At 26.3% G+C, this 23,832-nt stretch overlaps 3 protein-coding genes and 1 long non-coding RNA gene across 9 annotated transcripts; 2 read left to right on the forward strand and 2 right to left on the reverse strand.

Annotated features, from left to right (window-relative positions):
• Positions 1-244: 244 nt before the first annotated feature.
• Positions 245-14,919, reverse strand: LOC126899761 (cytosolic purine 5'-nucleotidase). Of its 6 annotated transcripts, none has more exons than XM_050674947.1 (14): positions 14,542-14,632; positions 14,398-14,453; positions 14,197-14,311; positions 5,099-5,172; positions 4,044-4,161; positions 3,836-3,931; positions 3,626-3,772; positions 3,460-3,553; positions 3,216-3,398; positions 2,930-3,104; positions 2,601-2,823; positions 2,169-2,406; positions 1,339-1,482; positions 245-792 (listed from the first exon to the last, which is right to left on the reverse strand). In XM_050674947.1, the coding sequence occupies exons 3-14, from the start codon at positions 14,301-14,303 to the stop codon at positions 694-696; spliced, it is 1,698 nt and encodes a 565-aa protein (XP_050530904.1). In that variant the 5' UTR covers positions 14,304-14,311; positions 14,398-14,453; positions 14,542-14,632; the 3' UTR covers positions 245-693. The 6 variants fall into 6 exon arrangements, with proteins under 6 accessions (XP_050530904.1, XP_050530898.1, XP_050530900.1 ...); XM_050674941.1 differs by lacking the exon at positions 14,542-14,632 and adding an exon at positions 14,692-14,919 and having other exon boundaries at positions 246-792; XM_050674943.1 differs by lacking the exons at positions 14,197-14,311; positions 14,398-14,453; positions 14,542-14,632 and adding an exon at positions 8,775-9,544 and having other exon boundaries at positions 248-792.
• Positions 14,920-15,954: 1,035 nt separating this feature from the next.
• LOC126899790 (uncharacterized) lies at positions 15,955-20,333 on the reverse strand. Its single transcript, XR_007702702.1, has 3 exons — positions 20,253-20,333; positions 16,773-16,868; positions 15,955-16,104 (listed from the first exon to the last, which is right to left on the reverse strand). It is a non-coding gene; the product is annotated as an uncharacterized LOC126899790 (long non-coding RNA).
• LOC126899783 (protein mago nashi homolog) lies at positions 17,998-19,122 on the forward strand. Its single transcript, XM_050674980.1, has 2 exons — positions 17,998-18,140; positions 18,544-19,122. Exons 1-2 carry the CDS (start codon positions 18,098-18,100, stop codon positions 18,942-18,944), a joined length of 444 nt encoding a protein of 147 aa, XP_050530937.1. The 5' UTR covers positions 17,998-18,097; the 3' UTR covers positions 18,945-19,122.
• Positions 20,334-21,278: 945 nt separating the features above from the next.
• On the forward strand, positions 21,279-23,695 carry LOC126897621 (muscle M-line assembly protein unc-89-like). Its single transcript, XM_050671353.1, has 4 exons — positions 21,279-21,652; positions 22,232-22,353; positions 22,413-22,536; positions 22,596-23,695. The coding sequence occupies exons 1-4, from the start codon at positions 21,484-21,486 to the stop codon at positions 23,513-23,515; spliced, it is 1,335 nt and encodes a 444-aa protein (XP_050527310.1). The 5' UTR covers positions 21,279-21,483; the 3' UTR covers positions 23,516-23,695.
• Positions 23,696-23,832: the final 137 nt, after the last annotated feature.

Raw genomic sequence — 23,832 nt, forward strand, 5'->3', positions numbered from 1 at the left:
TTATAATAAACGAGAAATCATTAGAAATAATCACTCGATTATAGAATAATCAATATTATTTAAAAAATCAGAATATCTCGATTATGCCCATCACTAATTTAAATTATCAAAACGTCAGTTATTATATTATATTTATAAGTTTTATTGGACTATTAAGGAAAACATAAATTTATATTGAATATAAAATATTATTTAAATAAAAAAATACAAGCATTTATTTTAGTGTTAATTACAAACATTAATTGTCTAATATACAAATAAAAACTACATAGTTTATTTAATGCTCAAAGAAGTAAGATATTAACTAAAGGCACATTTTATTGTCGCCAAGCATAATAGAATATTCCATGGTAGTATAAGTTAATTATAAAAAGAGTATAAATAAATAAATAATTAGGTAAAAGTAAAATTTATAGATTAAAAAAGTAACTTAATAAATACTCTCAAACAATAAAGTCTTAATTTTTACACAAAATTGATAGTTAAATTAAATAGATAATATATAATATAAGAAAGACGCTTTTACTTATCATACACAACCAAATGTTATCATTTGCTACCATTATTTATAGGTAATAAAGAACAATAAGTCATTGTTAAAGATTGCAAAAAATGGTATCTGAATTTAATATATTAACATGGAAATGTTAATATAATAATGTAATTGCCAATATTCATGTTAAATGTTCATATTTAATGGATTCTTATGTCTTCATCATCTGAACAATCTTCATCGTGAGTATGTGTTACCGAAACAGGCACTGATGTAGTGAACGTATTGGAACCCTGAATCTATTAATGAAATAAATATAAAATTAATATTTTACTCAGCCCTAATTACTTTTAAGTCATTCAAAAAAGAAGTTGTTCAATATTAATTACTGATAAGGCAAGACGTATTATTAAATAATAGAAAACATAGAAGTACTAACAAGGAAGAGAAGTTAAGTACAAATGTGTCAATAATAAAATATAAATTTACAATATTTATGGATAATATAAATGATTTATTGATTATCTATTCCCAATGCTGATTATACAGTTAAATAAAATAACAAAATTTTTGTATAAAAAATAAAATAGTTCACACAAGTTTTAATTTTTATGTTTTTTTAGGAGAGCTATTTGAAATATCTTAATTTCAAAAGAAATAATATAAGTATAGTTTTTGAAATTGATGTAACATTGCTATATAATATAAATTTATTGCTATTGTTCATACCAAAGTAATTGCTAAGTTTTAAATATTTTTAATAAGGTAAAACTCGTTTTACCCAAAAATTGATTTGCACCACTTGCTTAACCCCCACATGTATTTAAGAACAAAATTTATCTTACTTCATCTATAACTGAATCTAATGGTTTAATTGTTAATTCAGGTTTTTGAGTTGTAGCTTCACCATCAATAGTGTATTTAGGAGATGCTTCTTCTTGGCTTAACCTTTGTTCATGTTCATGAGCAACAGTTGACTCGTGGGGCATCTAAATGAATTAATTTTTTAATTAATATAAGTTAAATAAATTATTATAATTGTATTTTTTAAATTTAGATAACTGTAACATAGTGCTAAAAAGAAATAAACGAATACTTTCTCCTTGATTTTTATGCGACTTAAAATTAGTATGCTGCTAAAATTAAACTTTAAAATCGACATATTTTATATAGTACTTTGATATTCCCCTTCTAATAATTTATAAAAGTGTCAACGTTATTAGCTTAAATAATAGAAAATTAATTAATTAAGAAAATGACAGATTAATAATAACTTTTGAACCAATTTTTTAGAAGAGATTAAAAATTTTAAATAATAACTGGAAGTAAGGCGCAAGTGCTGCTATTTTTATTATTAGATATTTCTCAGTCTTGCTCCTTTTCCAATCTAGATATAGAAATGTTAATCGCTTTGAAAATACTGGTTCAAGAATTATATTTTTTTCAAATTGCCCCTATGGTCAACTTCGAATTTTACCATTACAATAAAACAGCTAGAAAAAAAAAGTAAGGAAACATGAATTATTATTTTGTTTGATATTATTACCCATATATGTATACTGTACTATGTAAATATATGTCGTTCTACAATAGATATCCAGAACTAATTTAGAAATAAAATTAGATAATGATATTACAAAATAAAAAAATTAATTATCGGATAGAATATACTGACCAACATCGCAGGAGCACGGAACATGTAACAAAACGGATAATAGATGAGATTGAGGAACGAGGCGGCATATATGTCAGCGTATCGGGTAACTTGTGACGAGAAAAACGTTTGCCTGGAACCCGATCTGAAGAGACTTCCCATCATACCATAAGACAAGTCCATTTTGTGCGTAACGTCCCGCATAGAAATACGTAGTTTCGATATATCAGGTTTCTCATTGGTGCTGCTATCTAAATTTCTGTAGGTGAAAATTAAATACTTCAAAGTAATTTTACCATGTACGTTCAAAATGATTTATTAGTCTGTAGGTTATGCAGTGCGATGTACACTACTTAAAGTACAAACTATGGATCATATTGATCAAAATAAACATTTAAATAACCTCGTTTCATAAAATGAGAATATTTGATTTGTTTTATGACACCAACTTACTTGTATAAGTTACCCAAAGCTATGTCGAAATTTTGAAGTTCGGTAAACAATTGACACTTGTCAGTCCACACGTGCAATTCTTGCACCAATTCCGGCACAATCAAAAATGTTCTCCACCCACGGATCTTTTTCGATTTGAGAATGTCGCCGAATATATGATCGCCTACGTATAAAACGTCTTTGCCTTTAGCCCCAATTAATTTGGTAAATACGTCGCACGAACCTTAACAAACAAATTGATATTTCGTTAGCCAATCTTAATTTTTTTTTAGTTATGACAGTTTACTTGTTTTTCTAAGTATATTTTTTCATAAATGATAAAATATTACCTCCAGAGTACACCTGGCCTTTTAGAAGGGGTCCAATATGAGTACCCATTTTCAAAGCTCCTGTTTTTGTATCTACTTGTCGCAATATGGTACCTTCACTAAAAAACAGTGGTTTTCTGGCATCCACAACGATTATATCGAAGTACGTTTGCCAGTCTCGATGAGGCTCTGTCGGCTTTAAACACAATAAAAATGAACTAATTAAAACAATACCTAAATATAGAGACTCGGCTTGTTGGAAACTAAATTCTGAAGATATAAATACCGATAGATATATGAAACTTACCGAAGCGCCATGCGGATAGTCAAACAAGTATGTCATGATTTTGTTGGTGAACCAGTAATCGCTATTGGTCAACAAAAATACTTTGGCACCACTCTGGCGAATACGGTCTAGGATCATTGGCAGTCTTGGATCTTTGTTGACATAATCTGACAAATTTTGAATTGTCCTAGCTTTCAGATCACCCTGCAAACAATGTGTTTGGATATTAATTCTAATAATATCACCACACATTAAAACAACTCACATGTATGTGCAACCAATCTATTGCATTTCTGACGTCTTGGAATATCGAGTTGAATGACATGGATAAGTCTCCACTTCGGACACCAGTCTTTTCTCTGTGCACGACAAATTTAGTTATTAGTCGGGAATGATTATTTAAACGGTAAATAATAGTAAAAAATAAACACCTCGTATAGTTGGGTGATGTTGTAAAATAGTTGATGAGACATGCTAAAAGATAAGTTTCTGGAAGATTGAATAATGTGTTGAGCACATATACTCTGGACTCGTCTAGTTGAAGGAACTTATTAGGGTATAACTCGTATACTTGTGAGCTATTGAAATATCAATACAGTATTAAAAACAAATCGAAGATATTTTATTCGAAAGAAACTTACTGTTTTAGAAATTCAAAACCCTGCACGCACACTAATATATTACCATAGGAATCTACTTTGAGCAATGTTCCATACAGCGAATCGAACCACAAACCTCTGAGAATATAAGATGGAAACAGAAAATGATAAGAACATGAATATTATAAATAAACGAATTATATGATGTCAAGTTTGTATTGTACATGTTGAACGCATTTTTTTTAATTACCTGACTGGAAAGGTGGGGTCATATTCAAACTGAAGTATTTGAGTGGGATAACCAAGCGAGACTAATCTTTCTACGGCCAACGCGAATCCCAGTCTCTCGTAAGCCGGTGATTTATACTCTAAAGTTGAAAAATATTGCATGTAAAATCAATAAAATAAACCAACCCCAATTAACCAAATAAGTTAGTCAACAGGAATAAAACCTAATGGAGAAATTAATGATTAAATAGATTATCTAAAATTTTTGTGTAGATTGAAATCCAAACACTCGTAGAATGAATTTCACTAATCAGTTCAAGATTTTTGTTAATCAACATTTGTTCAAATATAAGTTTTATTTATTTAAGGATTTAACAAAAAACAACGTACAATACATTATGACGATATACGATATGACGTATCGTGTATTTATTAAAATTGAATTTCTCTGCTTTAACATGCACTGCGGTCGCAATATGGGTGATATTTTAGGCAACATTATTATTCTCCTGATTAATATCCGCTATTTCATGGAAAAGATACTTTAATAATAAATAATGAGCAAAAAATGATAAAAAAAATTTGAAGGTGGTGATGCTTAAGTGATTTTTAAAGTGCGATGACCATAACATCGGGGCCACTAGAGCCCAGATAAAATATAACGTCACAAATGTAAATGAATACAGTTCATTTAATCGCGTAAAAACAATGAAAATACCTAAAACACATATCAGGTATTATTTACGTAGACGGAAGCAGTAGATGATGAAATAATAAAAACAAAACGCATCATGTTCTCTTTGAAATGCCCATTTGAAAAAATTACATAATACATTAAGACTAATTGTTCAACAATAACATTATCATTATGTTTGTTTACATAAACAAGAGCAGTAACCTTTTTTTAACCCAAATGATAACATGGAAATTAATTATGCTTGTGAACGACCACTACAACTAAAATACATTACAAAAATAATATAAATAAATTACTAACTAATATTAAACGTATTAAACACTTTACCAAATAACAATATGCTAATAAGTGTCAATGGAATAAATTGCACAAATAATTACCGGCAAGCGTATAGTCCATGTCGAAGCCATAGAACTTTATGTTTTCCAAGTGTAAACTTCTGTTAACGAAAATTCTGAAAAGAATAAAAACAACTATTTATTAATGTGGATGTACTTAAACTAGAAACACGACATTCAATCATGTACGATATTCATTAAAAAGCAAAAATAATTCTAATCATTTCAACGCACTGACAAAACGTACTTATTAACAGAGACAAGAGATTTATGTAAACGCATACTAATTACATCAATGCCATTGAAAAATAATTTACACGTCAAGACTACATTGTGTCTCGAAAATACTAGTTGATGTTCACTAAACATCAACAAAATCACAAAAACAACGGTCTTATTTCTATTGGCAGTACCGGCACTGCAGTCTGGAAAGTAGATGACGTTACATTAAAAAAAAAGGTTCTATAGTTAATAAACAAAAAAAACTTCACTACTGTCGCTAAAGGATTTGCGTGTCGTCTTTAAAGTTACCTCACGCCATGGGCGCCAAATTTTTCCCGACATAATTCACAAACAGTCAAGTACAACGCTTTTAACGTTACAGAAATGCAGTCGGGCTACATCAGTTTTTGTGAAATAAATATTGCAATCGCCGTTGTTTAAATACTCCATTGATGACTACTTTTTTAAGTGTGATTTTCTTCAGAGAGATATCTTAACTACGTGACGTTGTTTCTACATTAAAATACTTATGATTTAACACACGACTGACAGATATTGCAAGTACTCACTGCAATATCGTTAGTCAATCAAAAAAGAGTTTAACTTCTCTTCGTCATTGCTGTTTTCCAGACACGTCTCACGAATGTAAAATAATAATTTCATAAATTAATTATCGTTCTATTAACTTTTAATTACTAGAAATTATCAATTTAATTTTCAATCAAATTACATCGTGTATATCATTTTTTTCATGTTAGTTTAAATCACATTAATTATTTTCTTCTTCCATTTAGGTATACGACAACATATTGTACATATATAGTACAGTCTAGGGTTGTTAATAGGCCAGAAAAAACGAGTACATCAAGATTTCAACGTTTTTTCCAACCGTATGAAGATACCAGTGACTAGATTATCACTTGACATGTAAATTCGTTTTTTTTTCATTATTCAACCGGCAAAACTAGGCCAAGTATTTTGCAGGGTAGTTTTATCTAACAATAAAATTCTGAAGACTGCACCAAAGTACTTATTATTTTGTTAAAATAGTAAATACCATCGTGCAAAATAATATCGTTCCTAATTTAAATAAAAACGGGTAACGTTATGAAAATATTTATCAAAAGGAATATATTCTTTTTGAATTCTGATTTACCGCATAAGATTTGCTAATAAATGAAAATCAAAACATACAATTACAAAACAACAGCAAGTAAAAAACCTCGAACATGAACTTGATTTTTTAAAACCTGTATAACCACCATCAATGAATATCCATATGCCAGTGACTAATATTGCACTATTTGTAACGTTATTATCCAATACATTACGAACATAATGCACAAGTAGCAGTCGCATACAGGAAATGGTACTCGCTCTGCAACACGGCATGTATAATTAATCATTTATTAATGCAAACCTTATGGTATCAAACAGAAAGTGCATAATCGTTACAACATCTTCATAATTAATTAAGGAACCGCACGACACGTGTCTAAATTAATTTAAACCTGTACAAGAATGTAGTTTGGACAGAGTTAACGCATAATTTCAGTAATATACTCGATTAATACAATACACACACAATTATTGCAAATAAATATTTTAATTTGAAATGTATTTTAAACAAAGACTACTTAATGGCTAAGGAAAAATGTAAACGTTTAATCATGTGATAGTTATTGAATTAATCCAACAGTATTACTTCAATTTTAGAAATATCAAAATTAACTAATACTAACACAAAAGTATCTTTAGGGTTAGTCAAATGTGTTAAAAATCTACAGCGTTTTTGAAATACTTAATGGAATTGAATAAAAACTTTTTATAATGCCAGCAACTTTAAAAACGTAAAAAAAATAGTAATAATCATAATACGTGCAATAAACATTGCTGACACTTTTTTTCTTTTAGAAGACTTGTACTCGAGTTGACATAATATTTTAATCTACTATATAGGTCAACGAAACCAGAAATGACACAAAATTGCATAAATGAAATTTGACGGCGAATAAAAATAAAACCATTGCGTTATCCAAACAACGTACAAAAATATAAATTAATAATGACTACTCCAACACTATCATTGAGCAATATAATTTATCCGCCAAACGTCGTGGCTACATAATTGCATACTGGTTATTCAAAAAATATGTCAACATTTTAAAATTGCTTTTCACGTGTAACTTGGTGAAGTTAAACATATAGTAATTATATCATCAATAATTGATGGGATAACTTCTGAATATTTAATAAATAAATTTATTTATCGACATTCAATAATTATTGAGTAGAAAAAGTATCAATTGATAAACAAAATCTAAAACCTTTATGAATTTAACGATATTAGTAAAAAAAACAACATCTGTTCGTTGTGATAAATGTTGAGTACGATATTGCTTATACAATAGGTTAATATATGCTAAGTCATTATCATTGCCTCGATGAATTTCGTATAACTGCGAAAGATGATCTAATTAATGTTACAGCATTGCACTGGTTGTATTTTGCACGCGAAAACTGTTCGTATACACGTGTTCCGACTTTTAGTAGAATAGTTCACAGATAATATAAATTATCTTTATTTAATATAATTAAAAGAACGAGCATTCTAATAATGATTAAGACTTACCTTTTTAAATGTTAAGAACGAGCGCATACTTCATGGTAACTTTTAACCGATAAAAAAAAAATTATCGGTAAAAACTATTTTAAGCGACATGCAAATTGGTTTCCAAAAATGTGCAGACATCAATATCAACACGGCAAAATCTAACGGCGATAACCCAAAAACGTAGAAATGACCTGAGGAGTCTTTACGACAGACAAAAATAGTTTTAGATAAAATATTGAAACAAATTATGTAAATTAGGTATTCGCATTATTTCGTTATCTAATCGCTACAAGTTCAAGGACTCAGACGGGTCAATTGTGAATATGATATATTTTGGCTTTATTTCGCTAGCCGCCATTAGTTACCGAGTTCATTAATACATTTTTAACTATTTACAAAACCTACTTGAAAAGATATCTATTTGAATAAAATTTATCATAGCAATTAAATCACTTAAAAAGATAAATTTCAATTTTTGGATAGAGAAAACTATTTAATTATTAATAAAATTTATAATAATACATAGTTCTAAAAAAGAACAAAAAGATATTCAAAAATTAGTTAACACTTAAAGCAAAAAAATTATTTAAAAACACGTGTTTGCATAATCATGAAAAAAAAAAAAGTATTCCGCATAAGTTTTACTTTGTTTCAAACTTTAATATTTGACACAATATTCATAACCTGGGTACTAAAAAAAAAATCAATTTTTTTTCGCTTAAGAATCTGATCTTAAGTAAATTAAATGATTGAACTCGCGGTTAATTTGGCTAGCCTGTTTGGGATAAGTAATACTTTACAAACTTTACATAACACTTTATTTTACTAGTAAAGAAAACTTGGAAGTTTAAAAAATTAAAAAAGAAGTATATTTTATTTTACCTGTGCGCATTTTCTCTAGCGTTACTGCTGTGCTCTTCAGTGTTAAAAAAACACATGAGCTCGCAGTCTGACAGATGACATTTGGTCGAATTAGTTCGAAAGGAGGCAGTTCGAGTTTCGCCCTCCCGCGAAATTTCCGTCTTAAGTGACATGTTCGTTTGATGATAGTGCACCAGAATAAAAAACAACAAATAAACGACTTTGCCTATGGACTCATCAACGAACCACCAGGCCCCAATACGGTGTGTACAACAATAATGATAACAATTATAATGTACGTACACTATAAACGGGATCGGATCGCCCTATTATATTTCTACGACCGGAGGTGCAAAGTCAACACTAATAACTAGAGCACAAGTAGCACTAATAATACTGATTAGTAGCGCGTCAACAGCGACCGACGGTCTGGAAGTGACAACCGGTTTGGCGAACACCGCGGTTTGTTTGTTGTGTTTAATTCTTGACATTGTTGAAATTCGGCAATAAAACGCGAATCACAGTGACACAAATGTTTTCATAATTAATCAAAATGCGAGCAATACTGGCCGATAGCGTGAGATTATTCAATGAAAACATCGCGACGAGCGCACCGCTGGATTAACACAACAGCAGCAGCAGCCAACGCAACGCTGTTCGATAATATACCAGTTCGGGTTCCGTTTGAAGTGCACCGGTTGAAGTTTGATCCGTCGATTTATTTATGCGCGCGTTTAGATCACCGAAAAGATGAACACAAAACCGATCGATAACTTGCAATGAATCGTAATAACAGTGCTCAGGCCGATTTATACTACCAAATAGAATGAATGTATGCGTACGACACGGATCCATTTGGCGAATTCGTGACTTATTTGCGGTGCTCATTCCGCAGGGGAAGGTGGAATCGGGCGAATCAAAGGCGGAGATCCTATTTTGGGCACACGGTTGTGTATCCTTTTTGGGATATTGCTGAACCGATTGTTTCGATACGGTTTTCTAACGAACAATTTATAATTGTATGTACGTGCGAGTACAGCGCTGGAGATACTTGATTAATAATTAATTTTCGCATCATAATTATCGATTTTCAATAGACATTGCAAACCATTAGAATACTAATCACGCAACACCAATATAAATATACAAAATTATTGACAGTAATTTCATGCACAACCAATAAGACTATTGAATTTAAAGGATTGCGTATTTTTATTTAACTATCTGTTGTTCTCGTAAGCATGCCCACATTTAGTTACTAATCCGTAGAGACTTTAATTTTTGATTTCACATATCTGTATTCAACTAATTAGACCGCAAGATATAAACAAACGGTAATTAACGGTCTTTTACAATTTAGTGAAAGTTACGCCACATAAATGTCACAGACATTAGAGTATTTACTTATCAATGTATTGATTTTAATAATTTTTATTTTAAAACTGATTAGTATCAGTAAAATGTGATATGGCATAGTTTACTTTTCTGTTAGTGATATAGAGAACTTTCCAGAATTCTGTTTTCAATGAATTAGGGGCCGGATTAAAAGAATGTTTTCATTTAACGTTTAAATATATTATAAAGTTTTCTTATAATTGAATTTTTCGTTACTACATTTTTACATTTAACGTCAAAAGAGTTCAAAACATAATTCACTATCGTAAGCAGTTTTTAATTTGGAAAAATGACTACTTTTCTTCTTACGTAAATTTTTTTTAAATATAACCTTTGAATATAATTTATTATAATTTTTTTAATGATAATAGCTTTATGATATAAGTTGTATTATGTTTAACGATATTTTAAGTTTATTGATAACATATTTTTTATTAAGTTTTGACAAAATTGTACGTTATAAACGCAATAATTATGACGATATTTAAAAGGTTTTTTTATCCTGTAAAAATATTTCCTAACTAAACTCAAAATATAATATTTAATTCAATTTTCGAAGCAAAATTTTTTAGTATCTATTGTATTCTGATTCCAACTTGATTCAAAAAGTATGTATTCACAACACTACATTTTTTTTTGCGATTAAAAATTAAAATTTAAGCCCCAAAATTATAGCTTAAGAATTTATTTATTTACTTCTGTGATATTTCGTGTTAAATAAAAAAATATTCATAAATATTATTAATTTTTTAATTTTAGTTTAAAACCTCTTTATAATTAGATACTATAACGGTTTTCTAGAAATATTAAAACACAAGTTTTGATAGGAATTTATTTTCAAGCTTTTTGAAAATATATCATACAGAGGTTAACAGGTCTAATAATAATTTATAATTGGTAATTCTACTGAACACATTAAATAAAATTTTTATTTAGGATAATCATAAATACTACAATGTGTGTTTATCGAACAAATTATTATTTAAACATTAACACTAGTAGTGAAGTTAAGATTAAAGTATTAGGCACCTACTTAATTTCAGTTAAAATTGTTAATATCAAACGTTATCTGTTACACTCAATTGTTAAACTCCGACAAATGAGTACACAACAAACCAATTATAGTACAATTTAAATATTGAATTATCAAGTATGATGATCAAAGGCTGTGGAAGACAAATATTTGATAGTATTTAAGATAATAATGACAATTTAAACAAAATTAAGGAATCAATATTTTTTTACCACAATAATTCAAACAAAGAATGACCAATATCAACTATCATTAATATAAAAATCTAATAACGGCTTAAGAAATGACGAATACCTCAGATAAACAAAGATAAATTATATTAAAATATTTTTTTAATTCAATTACTACAAGATATATAATGCATTAAGAAGTTATTTTTTTTCAGTATTTATGGCAGGGGTGTTATTTTATTCTTTTAAGGCAAGCAAACTTTTAAACGAAACTACACATTTTCTAAATAATTAAAAACAAATTATAAATATATATATATATATACATTATCTAAAGCCACCCGATATTACAGCTAGTTAACATAAGTATACTGCGTCAAATATTTTTATCGTATTTTCAGTCGATAATTTCACTTAATTCGTTTGATTATAACTATAATGAGCTTTAAAATAATATTAAGCAACACTTTACAGAACAAATGAACAAATGAACATATAAAGATTGTGCCCACTTAGTAAAAAATTACTCCCCTAGTATTTTTTAACATGGTCGTATAACAAAAAATGTATATAATTTAACAGGACTGATAAAAAATTAAATTTATAAAAGGTTATTTATCAAGTATATTTATAATAATTGACTTAAATACCAGACTACGTAATTTTCTGTTAAAAACTACTTCAAGTTAATAGTGAGTTGTTTACTTAATTTTAGGTAAACAAATTACAAATGATTGCCATCAATCAATAAAAAATTGTTTAACTTCTATAATACCATGTAAAATATATACATTTTATTGAATTAATAAATTTATTATTAAGTTAAAATGTATAAAATTTGTATTGTAATAATAAAACATATTCCTGAAATATTTTAATAATAATCTATCTTGAACAAAATTCAACGTTATTTTTGGCTCAATGCAAGTATAATTATTGCACTACTCGTGGTCTGGATTTATTTCCAGTTGAGTAAAATAATTTCATATCAAATTTTAAACTATATAAGGTCTTTTATTAGTATTTTTTTTTAATTACACATTAATATTCATACTAATGTCACGAACATGCTTAAGAATCTAGCACGTTCCGAAAATAAAAATGGTAAATCACATAGTGAATACTGATTATTTATACATATAATAGTTCTACATTCTACATTTTACTCGATAAATAATTTTTACTTCGCTTAACTAATTAAAGCATACTTTTCACAATAATCAACTCGTTATCTTTTTTATGGTAAATAACTCGTCGGAGTAGACTAATTACGGATAAATTCGTACAAAATTTGATTGACTTATCTTTTGTGACAAAAATAATTTTTAAGAAATTTAAAATTATCTGTATGGTTTTAAAATAACTGAACTAACATGTATACCACACATATAAATTATAATAATTTATAATCAAATTTATTACTGTAATGAAAATAAAAATAATCCGAGTTTAATTGATAAAATTTATCATTCTAATCAATTCAATTATAGTTTTAATCTAAAATAACAATTAATCATGACATTACTGATTAAAAAATTGAATAATAGTTACATATTTTTTTAATGACTCAATAATTTTATTTTTAAACTTAAAAATGATTACTTCTTTAACAAGAATTGTATTGAAGATATCTTAAAATAGTATAACCCTGAACATTTTTTGTGATTTATAAAAAGAACACGTCTTTTAGTGAGCCAAAATGCCAGTCAGCTTTACTTATACCACGTGCTCGTAAATTATGAAAATTTAATAAAAATTCATATCATATTATTTGTCATAAAGCAAATAATTTGGTGCGCCCTTATCTATATAATTTTCCAAAATAAATAAGGACTATGATATTTTAATAATATTGAATTTATTTATTAAAATTTTATGGCACAAATAGAAGTTACTATAATTTTTAAAGAGGACTTATATTTTTTGATAAAATTAGTATTATTTTGTAAAGTGTTGTAAATCTCTCATATCATCTTTGTACTTGTTTTATTTTAAAAAAAGCTAAACAAATATAAATTAAAAGAATTATTATTATTATTATTTTTTAATTTTAGGTTTTAAGAAAAAAATTAACAGTTTTCAATTGTAACATAAAGTTAATAACATGGAAGCACTAGATCTCTCAGCTCTTTTACATGCACTATTATAAACAGGTTAACGTTTACAATCAATTGTTTTATTTATGAATTTATTAATATTTAAATAGCCTCAAATCTGAACAAAAATCATAACACTACTTTCTTTGCATTTGAAATTTTAAAGATATCTGAAGATAAATCAATTCAATTTTAAAATTGAATATAATTTATATAAAATACAGGTTTCCATTTATTTAAACAAAACACCGATAAAAATAATAGTAATTATTTATATAAAATTAATATTTTATGAAATATTAATTGATATTTTTCATTAAACAAAATGTTATAATTAGCATTATGATAAAATTTCTTGTCTGAATATTTAACAAGAAAATAACTAAAATTTAATATCATCAAAATTTCTTTAACTAGAAAATTAAACAAATTCTAATACAAATCAATATTTATACAATTGTTTGAATAACACAAATAAAAACATAAGTAAAGACTTAAAACTATTTTTCAAAATTTATCTACTGATAGTAAAACTAATGATAAGATAGTAAATTTACTGATGTCTAAATATTGTACAACTAAGAAAATATCACTCAAAATACGTTTTTTAAAGGAAATTCTTGATATTACTTCTTTATGGTTCATGTCAAAATTAAATACAAGAAATAAAATAATTCACCAATTAAATATAAAAGATTTTTAAGAGTTATATTACAAACAAAATATTATATCCAATATTAATAACATACCTATGTGCCGTTTTCCGATAATATTTTTTAGATGAACCACTAACAATACCAAGTGGACTGATTGCCGAAGTGGCGGATAACTCAACAGGATTTACATATTCTGACATATTACCAACTACACAAGGTTTTTATTGTTTTACTTATAAATGACAACTAAGATAATAATAAGTAATGTATTTTAAAAACCAGTAATATACTAACAGCAGAGTACGTGGTGTTCTAAAAGACGAGTTTCTCTTGACCAGGAACTACTAGCACTGAAATTTTTATTAAAATTTTACAGTAATTATAAAATATAATCTTTAAAATAATAATTTTGTGCAAAAAGGAATCCGTTTAACTAACACTGAATTGGTTAAAGCACCGCTCAGATAAGAATTTGAATAATATTTTATAATAAACACAGATGTTACTCTAATATAAAATAAATTACAGACGTTGCGTTAAAATAATTGTCTGAGAGTAACTTATTATTTATCAATTACTAATACGTACATGTGATAACGGTGACGGAGAGATAAAAAATGATTACGACTAATAAGTATTGTCATATGGGCGTGGACGATTGCACCGCCAAAAGAAAAAATACAGGCGTCACTAATATTCACGACCTCAGTTATTCTATATTTTTTTATTAGTTAAATTTAACACTCTCAAATGCTTCACGATATGATCTAACGTATTATGACACATCTACATTCCAGTTATTAGCGTTATTAAAGATCACTAATATTTTCTTTTAGTTTTCAACACAATGAACTGTCATTGATTAACCATAAAAAAATGAATACTTTTCAAATTGACAATTGATGACTTACCTTAGGCTTAAAGATTAAGACTTCCAATTGATAGCCAATGTACCTAAAAATAATTATTAATAACTTATCTTAAGCACCTTGTTGATCAATTATTATCAGTAAAACAAAATACTTAGAACACTTTTTATTTTTAAATAAATGAACAAAATCTATTCAAAATCTTCATAATTTTTTCTTTTCTATACAAAAAATTTAACTCATCAAGAATTTTTCTTTAAGATTCTCTACAATTTTTTGTAATTCCAGGAAAGTAGTGGTCGAAGTTGATCAGAATAAATGGGAGGAATGCCCTTCATTTTTGTTTTCCACATTATTCTTTTTGGTTAACAAACTAACTACATGTTAAATAATATACAATAATGTTGGTCCATTTTTAATTAATCTTAATGTAAAAAAATACTATGGATATTTATAATAAATTATTAAATTTACTACAGTATTGAATCCAGGTACATTTCAGGGAGACAGGAAAATCCCGATAATCTTAGGGTGACAATAATATAATATCGAATATCGCTATTTCGAAAATTGACTCCATGTTTCTTTTTTTATTTATTTATGAACCAATTTCTTTGCTTATCTAATTTTTTTTTACTAGCATTAATGCTAAAAGCACCTCCTAAAAAAAATACCATATTAAACACTGACCTACTATAATATTGTCTAATCATTTCATAGGGTGATTAAGGGAGTATATCTCTCTTAATACGAAAGGTATTTCTTCACTACTATATAATCCTACAATAAAGTTGCAACACTCCAAATTGGCTCAAATAAAATATATTTATTTATAAATATATTTATATATAAATATATTATATATACATATAATTCCAAGCCCTAATTATTAAAAAAAACGCTTAGCTTATTAATTAGATAATGATCTAATAAATCTATATATCAATAGAAATTTCTCAGCCTTGATTCTTTTATCGTCTAGGTAAAAAATGTTAATAACTATCGAAATACTGGTCCAAAATTTATAACGACCAGTCATTTTCTTAATTAGCTCTATTAAATAAGCTAGTTTATTATGTATGTCTTCATTTAAAAAATAATTTATGACTGATATATTGAATAACATATGTAACTAAATAAGAACAATAAAAATATTATTAAAATTAAAATTGTAATTCAATAATAATAATTTTATTATAATCTAACGGAGAAGTTCATAATTTTCAATTATGTAAATTTAAGAGTTCTGAATATCAATGTATACATTTTCAGACCAAATAAACAGGCACAACCAGAAAAAAATATATGAATAATTTTCGTTAAAATAATTCCACCCTCCTATGTTTTTATACATATTTTTCGTATAATAATTTATATAATTTTTTTTGGAAGACATTTTTAGTTGTATTTACGCATATTATGAATAATAGATTTTAGTTATTTTTAAAGAAATAATGCTTTTAATTCAAATTACCAGGACTGGTCCCAAGCATGTAAGCAAATATTTATTTGGGGGACTAAAAGAAAATTTTAGGGGTGAATATCAAATGAAAATGTTTATGAGTGGTTGAAAAACCTTATAGCTTGAAACTTTTTGTTAGCTACCTCAGAGTTATTTTTATTCATATTTACTTGATCAGGGTATAATGAGAACTACACAAATGACTTTGTTCTAGTTAAACATATTTTAAATATTAAAATGATTAAGAATAATATTCCGTTGAATTCAAAATGTTGGTATTTTTATAAAAAATGTACAAAAATGTTAAAAAGAGGGTATATTAATTAACTCCTTCTTACTGAAATATCCTTTTTAAATATATCCCCGGTCTATGCCTCTAATCATCTTTTGTTTATCGTTTCTGAACAGTAGCGTAATTCGGGACGATCTTGACCCTATATTTACAAAATATAATTATTATTATTCAGTACTAAATAAAAAAAGGTCTATAATTTATGCATATTGAAATAAATATTAAATTATAAGATACTCCCTCTACGCAAATTTTCTGAGATCATTTGATACACACATTAAAAAAAAATCAGTCTTGGACAAATTACTTTGAAAAAGTAATAAAGTTACAATTACTCGATATATTTATAATAATTCATAAAATTACTCTAATTTTCCTAAAAATAAAAGTATTGAGTACTCCTCAAATACTTTTTATGTATATTGTGGTTAAACAAAGAACTATTTATACATGTATACAAGGTAATTCGTGGTGAATTTATCTATTATAAAAGAAATTATAGGTCCACTTCTTATACTTTGTTTTTAAATGTAACATATATTTCATTATTTTAAATAATACAAATTTTATCTTATTAAGATTATGACGGGTCGATAATAACTTTTGAACAAGTGTTGTAGAAATTATTAAAAATATAAAGGAGAAATTGTTACGCGGGTGCTGCTATTTTTAAAACTAGATATTTGTCAGCTATATTCCTCACGCCTAAGTATAGAAATGTCAAATATGATTAAAATAATAAAGTGAGTTATTATTTTTTGATAAATATGATTTTTTAGTAACTTTAAATTATTTTATAAAAGTAATTAAATTACTTATTAGTTACTTGAAAATAATAGTAATTTAAAAACAGTATATTAACGACGTTCAGTAATGAGTAATTAAGTTACTCTACTTCCTAAGACTGTTAAAAACTTTATAAATGGAATTTTATCTCAATTTTTATTTATTATATAGGAAGGTAGGTATATATTATTCATGGGAGGTTTCGATTCTATAATCCTCATCCAATTATTTTTACTATAATTTGATTTTAAATGAAAACAATTTAAAATGAGGAGAGTGAATCTTCAAAACCCACCCCTACCTGCGTCCCTAATTTCTATAAGAAATTAAAATTAATGTAATCACAAATAAAAATTGTCTGCCGTTGATATAAATTATGATACTATACAGTGAGCCACCGATATTAGTAAGGGAATTTTATTGAACTAATCCATAGTAGACTGTTATTTTCTAGATAACTATGAGCCAATCAGAAATATGAATTTCCGTTTGTTTACAATTATCTGCCGGATCGCATGCAGCGTGATATCCAAGAAATTATAACACGTTATTAAATAAAAATTGTAATTTCTAAATTTTTTAAAAATGTCTGGAGAATTTTATTTACGATACTACATTGGACATAAAGGTTGGTTATCTTCTTATTATTTGTAAGTAGTTTCGAAAAAATGATTTTAAAATTAACTAAATTATAAAATGTTGTTGAGAAGCTAGAGAAGTGTAATTGTTTCTCTATCAACCGATCAAATAATTTGTCATTGATTCATATATAAGTTAACAAAATATTTATTCTCTAATTTTAATAATATATTAAGGCAGATTAGATTATTAAATCTTATTTATTAAAATAAATCAAATTAAGCTTTTGTTAGTAATACAAAGTGTATTTATTGTATTAAGAAAATCTTATTTTGTAAAAATCAGAATTCCTCAAATTATAATTTATATATGTGATATAAATATTTAATAATATTATTTATGTTTTCTACATAAATATTAATAAAGTTATTTATATTTTTTAATTATTTTAGGGAAATTTGGTCATGAATTTTTAGAATTTGAATTTCGACCTGATGGAAAGCTTCGTTATGCAAATAATTCTAACTATAAAAATGACACCATGATCCGTAAAGAAGTTTATGTTCATCAACCTGTTATTGAAGAACTCAAACGTATTGTATCAGACTCAGAAATAATGCATGAAGATGATGCTCTTTGGCCACCACCAGATCGAGTAGGAAGACAAGAATTAGAGATTGTGATAGATGATGAACATATATCTTTCACTACGTCTAAAACTGGATCTTTGTTAGATGTTAACACATCTAAAGATCCAGAAGGACTAAGAACTTTTTATTATCTTGTTCAAGATCTTAAATGTTTTGTTTTTTCCTTAATATCATTACATTTTAAAATCAAACCAATTTCATAATGATATTTATTACAATTTGTATATTTTATGTAAATAAGTGTCAACTTTGGTTTAGAAAATAATAACATTTTTTTTTAATATCCAAGAAATAATTTTACATCATTAATAGAAATCAATTTCAGATAGTATAAAATTTTTGTAATAAATTTGACTTAAATATAAAATTTAACAAATAAAACATCAATGTTCTTTATACAATAATATTTATAAATTATATAATCTTATTTTTGAAGATTAATATTTTCCTCAATTTATCAATCATAAAATATTTTTTATATTCATCCTTTTTAACTTATGTCAACTTTAATTTTTTTAAATTGGAGCTTAAATAATAAACTAGCTTATTTATTAGATCTAAATAAGAAAATGACTGGTTGATAACAATTAATAGACCAGTATTTCGGAAGTTATTCACATATTTATATCTAGATGAAAGGAAGAGTATGGTCAGAAAATGTATAGTTATAAAAATAGAAATTATAAATTTAGTTTTAAAATTTAAAACCCACTCTTCACCTCCAATCGTTACTTAAAATTATTAATAACTTCTGAAAATTGGTCCAAAAATTGTTATTGATCCAGTTATTTTCTTAATTAGACCATTATCTATTAAATAAAATATTCAATCAGGGATGTTGCCATTTTTGAAATTAAAGTTTATACCCTTATAAGGGATGAATGTAGAAAATCTTTTATTATTACATTGATACATTGAGAAAATTATTTAATTTATAGAAACTGATAAATAAACTATTATTTTTTGATTAAATTAAATGGTTCATGATAAATAAATTACTCATTATTTGATAAACCCATTGACATTTTATGTCAGTGGTTTAAAAAAAAAAAAATTTTTAGAAAAGATAACATCTTTTCTAGTGACTATTTTTAACCAGCATTTTAAGTTTAAAAATGTCAATCAAAAAATGATCACCAAAAAATTGGTGAATGATAATAGTAACCTGTATTGAAAAATCCTGTTACATCAGATGTATCATGTTAAAACTATTCAATAGTTTTTTATATCCCAAAATTAAATTACTGTACAAAAATTGATTTATAAAAGTTTTTCTTAAAAATGACTATATATAATACTTGTTAGTTAACTGATCAATATTAATATATCTAATAATTAAATTTTAGGATACTATGACACAATTTGTGGGAGGGCTAAACTTTCTCGTGCATAAGATCATTATCTCAAAGTGAATATAAGATAAAATTTGATTGATTAAAATATTTAATTAGACCATTAGTTATACCAAATGATGATATATTAAAGTTTTTGGAATTTAATGCTACACTTACTCAATTATTACTATAAATATCCAATGAAGTATCATAACAAATAATTTACAATGTCTTTGAGACACACATTAAGACCAAATTACAGTGTTGAGATTTCGTTAGAGGAAAGCATACAATAACTTTCAATATTTATAATTATATGACCTTTTTATGAACTATTATTTATAATGTCTAAGTCTAATTCAACACTACTATATATTAAAATATCATTTTAAATGCGGTACTCTTATTTATGTAAAGACATTCTGTCATCAGTCACATAACATAACATTGACGCAGTACAATAGCGTCTTGTTTTAGGTCACCATTTAGAAACAATTTTATACTAAATATGTAAATATATTATAATGTTCACTCAAAATATATATTTCGAACAAATTAATTCAGAACATGTTAAAGTTAATAATATCATTTGTTAAATCTGTATGATCACCTATGAAAATTTTATTTTTAGAAAAATCTTTTTTTAGATAAAGAAGTCTGTTCATATATAACTGAATCTATTGAATATATTTGTTACTTTCATTTATGAAATCAGTTAGAGTATATGACTTTAATAATATCATACAAATACATTATATTACAGTATTTAATCTTAGTCTAAGTTCATCAGAAAAGGACAGAAACACAATCATTATACAGTAATTATTCGTTATTGGGATTGCATTTTTTCATTCAAATTATAGTTGCTTAATTAAGCGCTTATAACTGAAGTGAAAAATATAACAACAATGTCGTCATATCGTTGTTTTCATTATTTATAAAATCTTGTTTATTAACTGTAATAATAAATTGTTCTATTTTCTTAGGACTAAGTACAAATAACAATATTTTTTAAAGCCAATACATACGAAATATGGCTCTATAGATCTTTTTTTTTTTTTGGTAATCCCTTTGCTTTTTAGCAAAATAATTTTCTCTAGCATGTTACCGTAGTAAAAGAAATTACCCATTCTAAAATGAATTCTGAATACACCTCTGTTTCAGATATGAGTAATACTATACAGTTTTAAAGGCTTTTTGTTGTGATCCTGACAAATGACGGAATCTATGAAAAATCTTATTTTTTAGCGCATGAACAAGCGATGGGAAAAAAACTAGCAACAGTGCCGCCAAGTAGGAAAGGGAAAGGCCACAAACCGGGAGGCACTGAGGGCCTCTATTTAATCAAATTCAATGTTGTGCTTTTATAATATGAGATAGCTAGATAAATAGATTATTATTTCTAAAAATGTCTAAAGAAATGGTAGAATGTACTTCAGGTTCTTCTCCAGCCACTACTGCAGAATCTGAAGAAGACGATTTGGACTCTATGCCATCCGTTGATCCTGAAACATTTAAATGGAGTACAAGTCAAGAATTAAGTTTATTACTCAATATGATACAATTAAAACCAGCTGGTAAGATTTTGCATTAAAAATCAAGTCGTTAGTAATTTTTAAAGTAAATATAAAAATAAAAATAATTTATCTTTTATGTTTCTTCAGTTGAACTTAAAATATATTATAAGCTACAAAATAAATGTTTTTACAGTTATTTTTTAATAGAATACTGGAATTTGATTTAATTAAATCAAGACAATTTGCTTTGATAGTTTCTGTTCTAAGATAAGATTCACTTTTTTCCTTTCTTTTTAAAAAGATTTTACAAGTAGATCAAATTAGAAATGTTAAATATGTATAGTTAAAGTGTAGCTGGGAATAATGATAAAATATAGGATACAAAAAGGGGGTTATCAAACAAAGGTAATAACGGAGTTATTTTCAAAAAAAAAAAATATTAAAAAATACCTCTTATACTAAAATAAATAATGTTGTCTCAAAAATATTTTCTTCTGTATCCACACCAGATCAAATGCAATTATCTAATTGAAATTATTATTTTAGTATTAATATTAATTAAAAGGTTTATTATTACTGAAACAATTTGTTTTGTTAATTAAAAAATAAAAGTTTTGTTAATTATTAAATTATGTTTAGGAATTAATAAACATTTGAGCATGTGTTTGATCCGAGAGAAATTAAGTAAGGAATTAAAATTAAATATACCATCCCAATGTATTTGGAAATACTTATGGTCACGATGGAATATGGATGCAGCTGTAATTAAAAGTCCTAAAAAGTACAAAATATTTGATTTTTATTTATTTAACTATTTTAGGATGATATAGAGAAAACAAATTTTTCAACTGCACTTGAAGATTTTGATTTACCCGAAGATGAATACAGCCAGCTTTTAGTTGAAGAAGGAGAAAAGTTAAGAAAACAAATTGACGAAGAAGAAAGTATGTAAATTTACAATTTAAATTGATAAAAAAAATGAGTTAATTTTTTTTGTTTAAAGGTTTGATAACCAAACAAGAATTAGCCTCTATAGCTAATAAAAAAGAAGAAATAAAAAAAAAGAAAATTTTACGAGGATCTGGGAAAACTAGATCTAAATCAGATTCTATTTCTTCTGTTGATTCTAAAGATGGTATAGTAGAAAATAATACTGGCACACTTGATACTTTAATAGTGAAATCTGAAGATCTTGAATTTGAAGAAATCACTACAAGTACAAGAAGATCTTTACGTACTAATGAAAAACCAGAAGAAAAAGAAAAACAAGAGAAAGAAGAACCTGATGAACAGGATGCATCTAATAAAAAACGTTTATTACGTGTAAGCACTAAGGTGGAAATACCTAAAACTAAAGAGCCAAAAATTTTATGTAAAAGACCAATAAATCCTTCTAAAGAAGTAGATCTTGAAGAAACACTTCCAAGTAATAGGGGAAGAAAAAGAAAAAATCGTAATGTATCAGAATCGAGCATTAGTTCAGATAATAGTAAACATCCTAAAATAAATAAAAATAATTCTTATGATGTTAATGCCTCTGATAGCTCATCTAGATCAGTAACTCCAGAAAACTTAAAAAGCAAAATGTCAACCAGATCAATAACACCAGATACATCTAATAGAAAATCAAATCTCAGATCAAGTGATAGAGACTTCAAATCTAAAATTACTCTAGATAAGTCTACTTCAAAAAATCATAATGTTGATCATTTACAAGAACTAAAAACTGAAAACATTAAAATAGAGCGTGGAGAAAAACAATCAAATGTAGACTCAAAACCTAAACGTTCAATTCATAAACATTCAGAGGTTAATAAAGTAAAAGCAAAATCAAAACCAAGATTAAGTTCTGATGCAATAGTTGCACAGCAAGCTGAAGTTCAAACATCTTTAGGTCGACGTTCTTGTATAAACAAGAACTAGCATATTTTTTAATTATTGTAATTAAAAAGTAAAAGTATAATCGGTAACACAGTTATTAATCTTCTATTATTATGGTTAATATCATACATTTTACAATATGATAAAATATTTTTAAAATTTATTGAAAATTTTCAACAAATAACTTACTTCTTATAAATTGTAAATATTCTTACATTGATATTTAAAGTACTCTAATTGAGTGGGTTTAAACATAATTCACGTGACAAATTTTAAAGTTATATACATATATATATATATAAATAAATTATATTATATAACAATATCAACTCATTTTCTAAAACATTAATTATTATTAC

The sequence above is a fragment of the Daktulosphaira vitifoliae genome, unplaced genomic scaffold (genome assembly GCF_025091365.1).
Source record: "Daktulosphaira vitifoliae isolate Bord-2020 unplaced genomic scaffold, ASM2509136v1 Scaffold_2, whole genome shotgun sequence".
Classification (NCBI taxonomy): Eukaryota; Metazoa; Arthropoda; class Insecta; order Hemiptera; family Phylloxeridae; genus Daktulosphaira; species Daktulosphaira vitifoliae.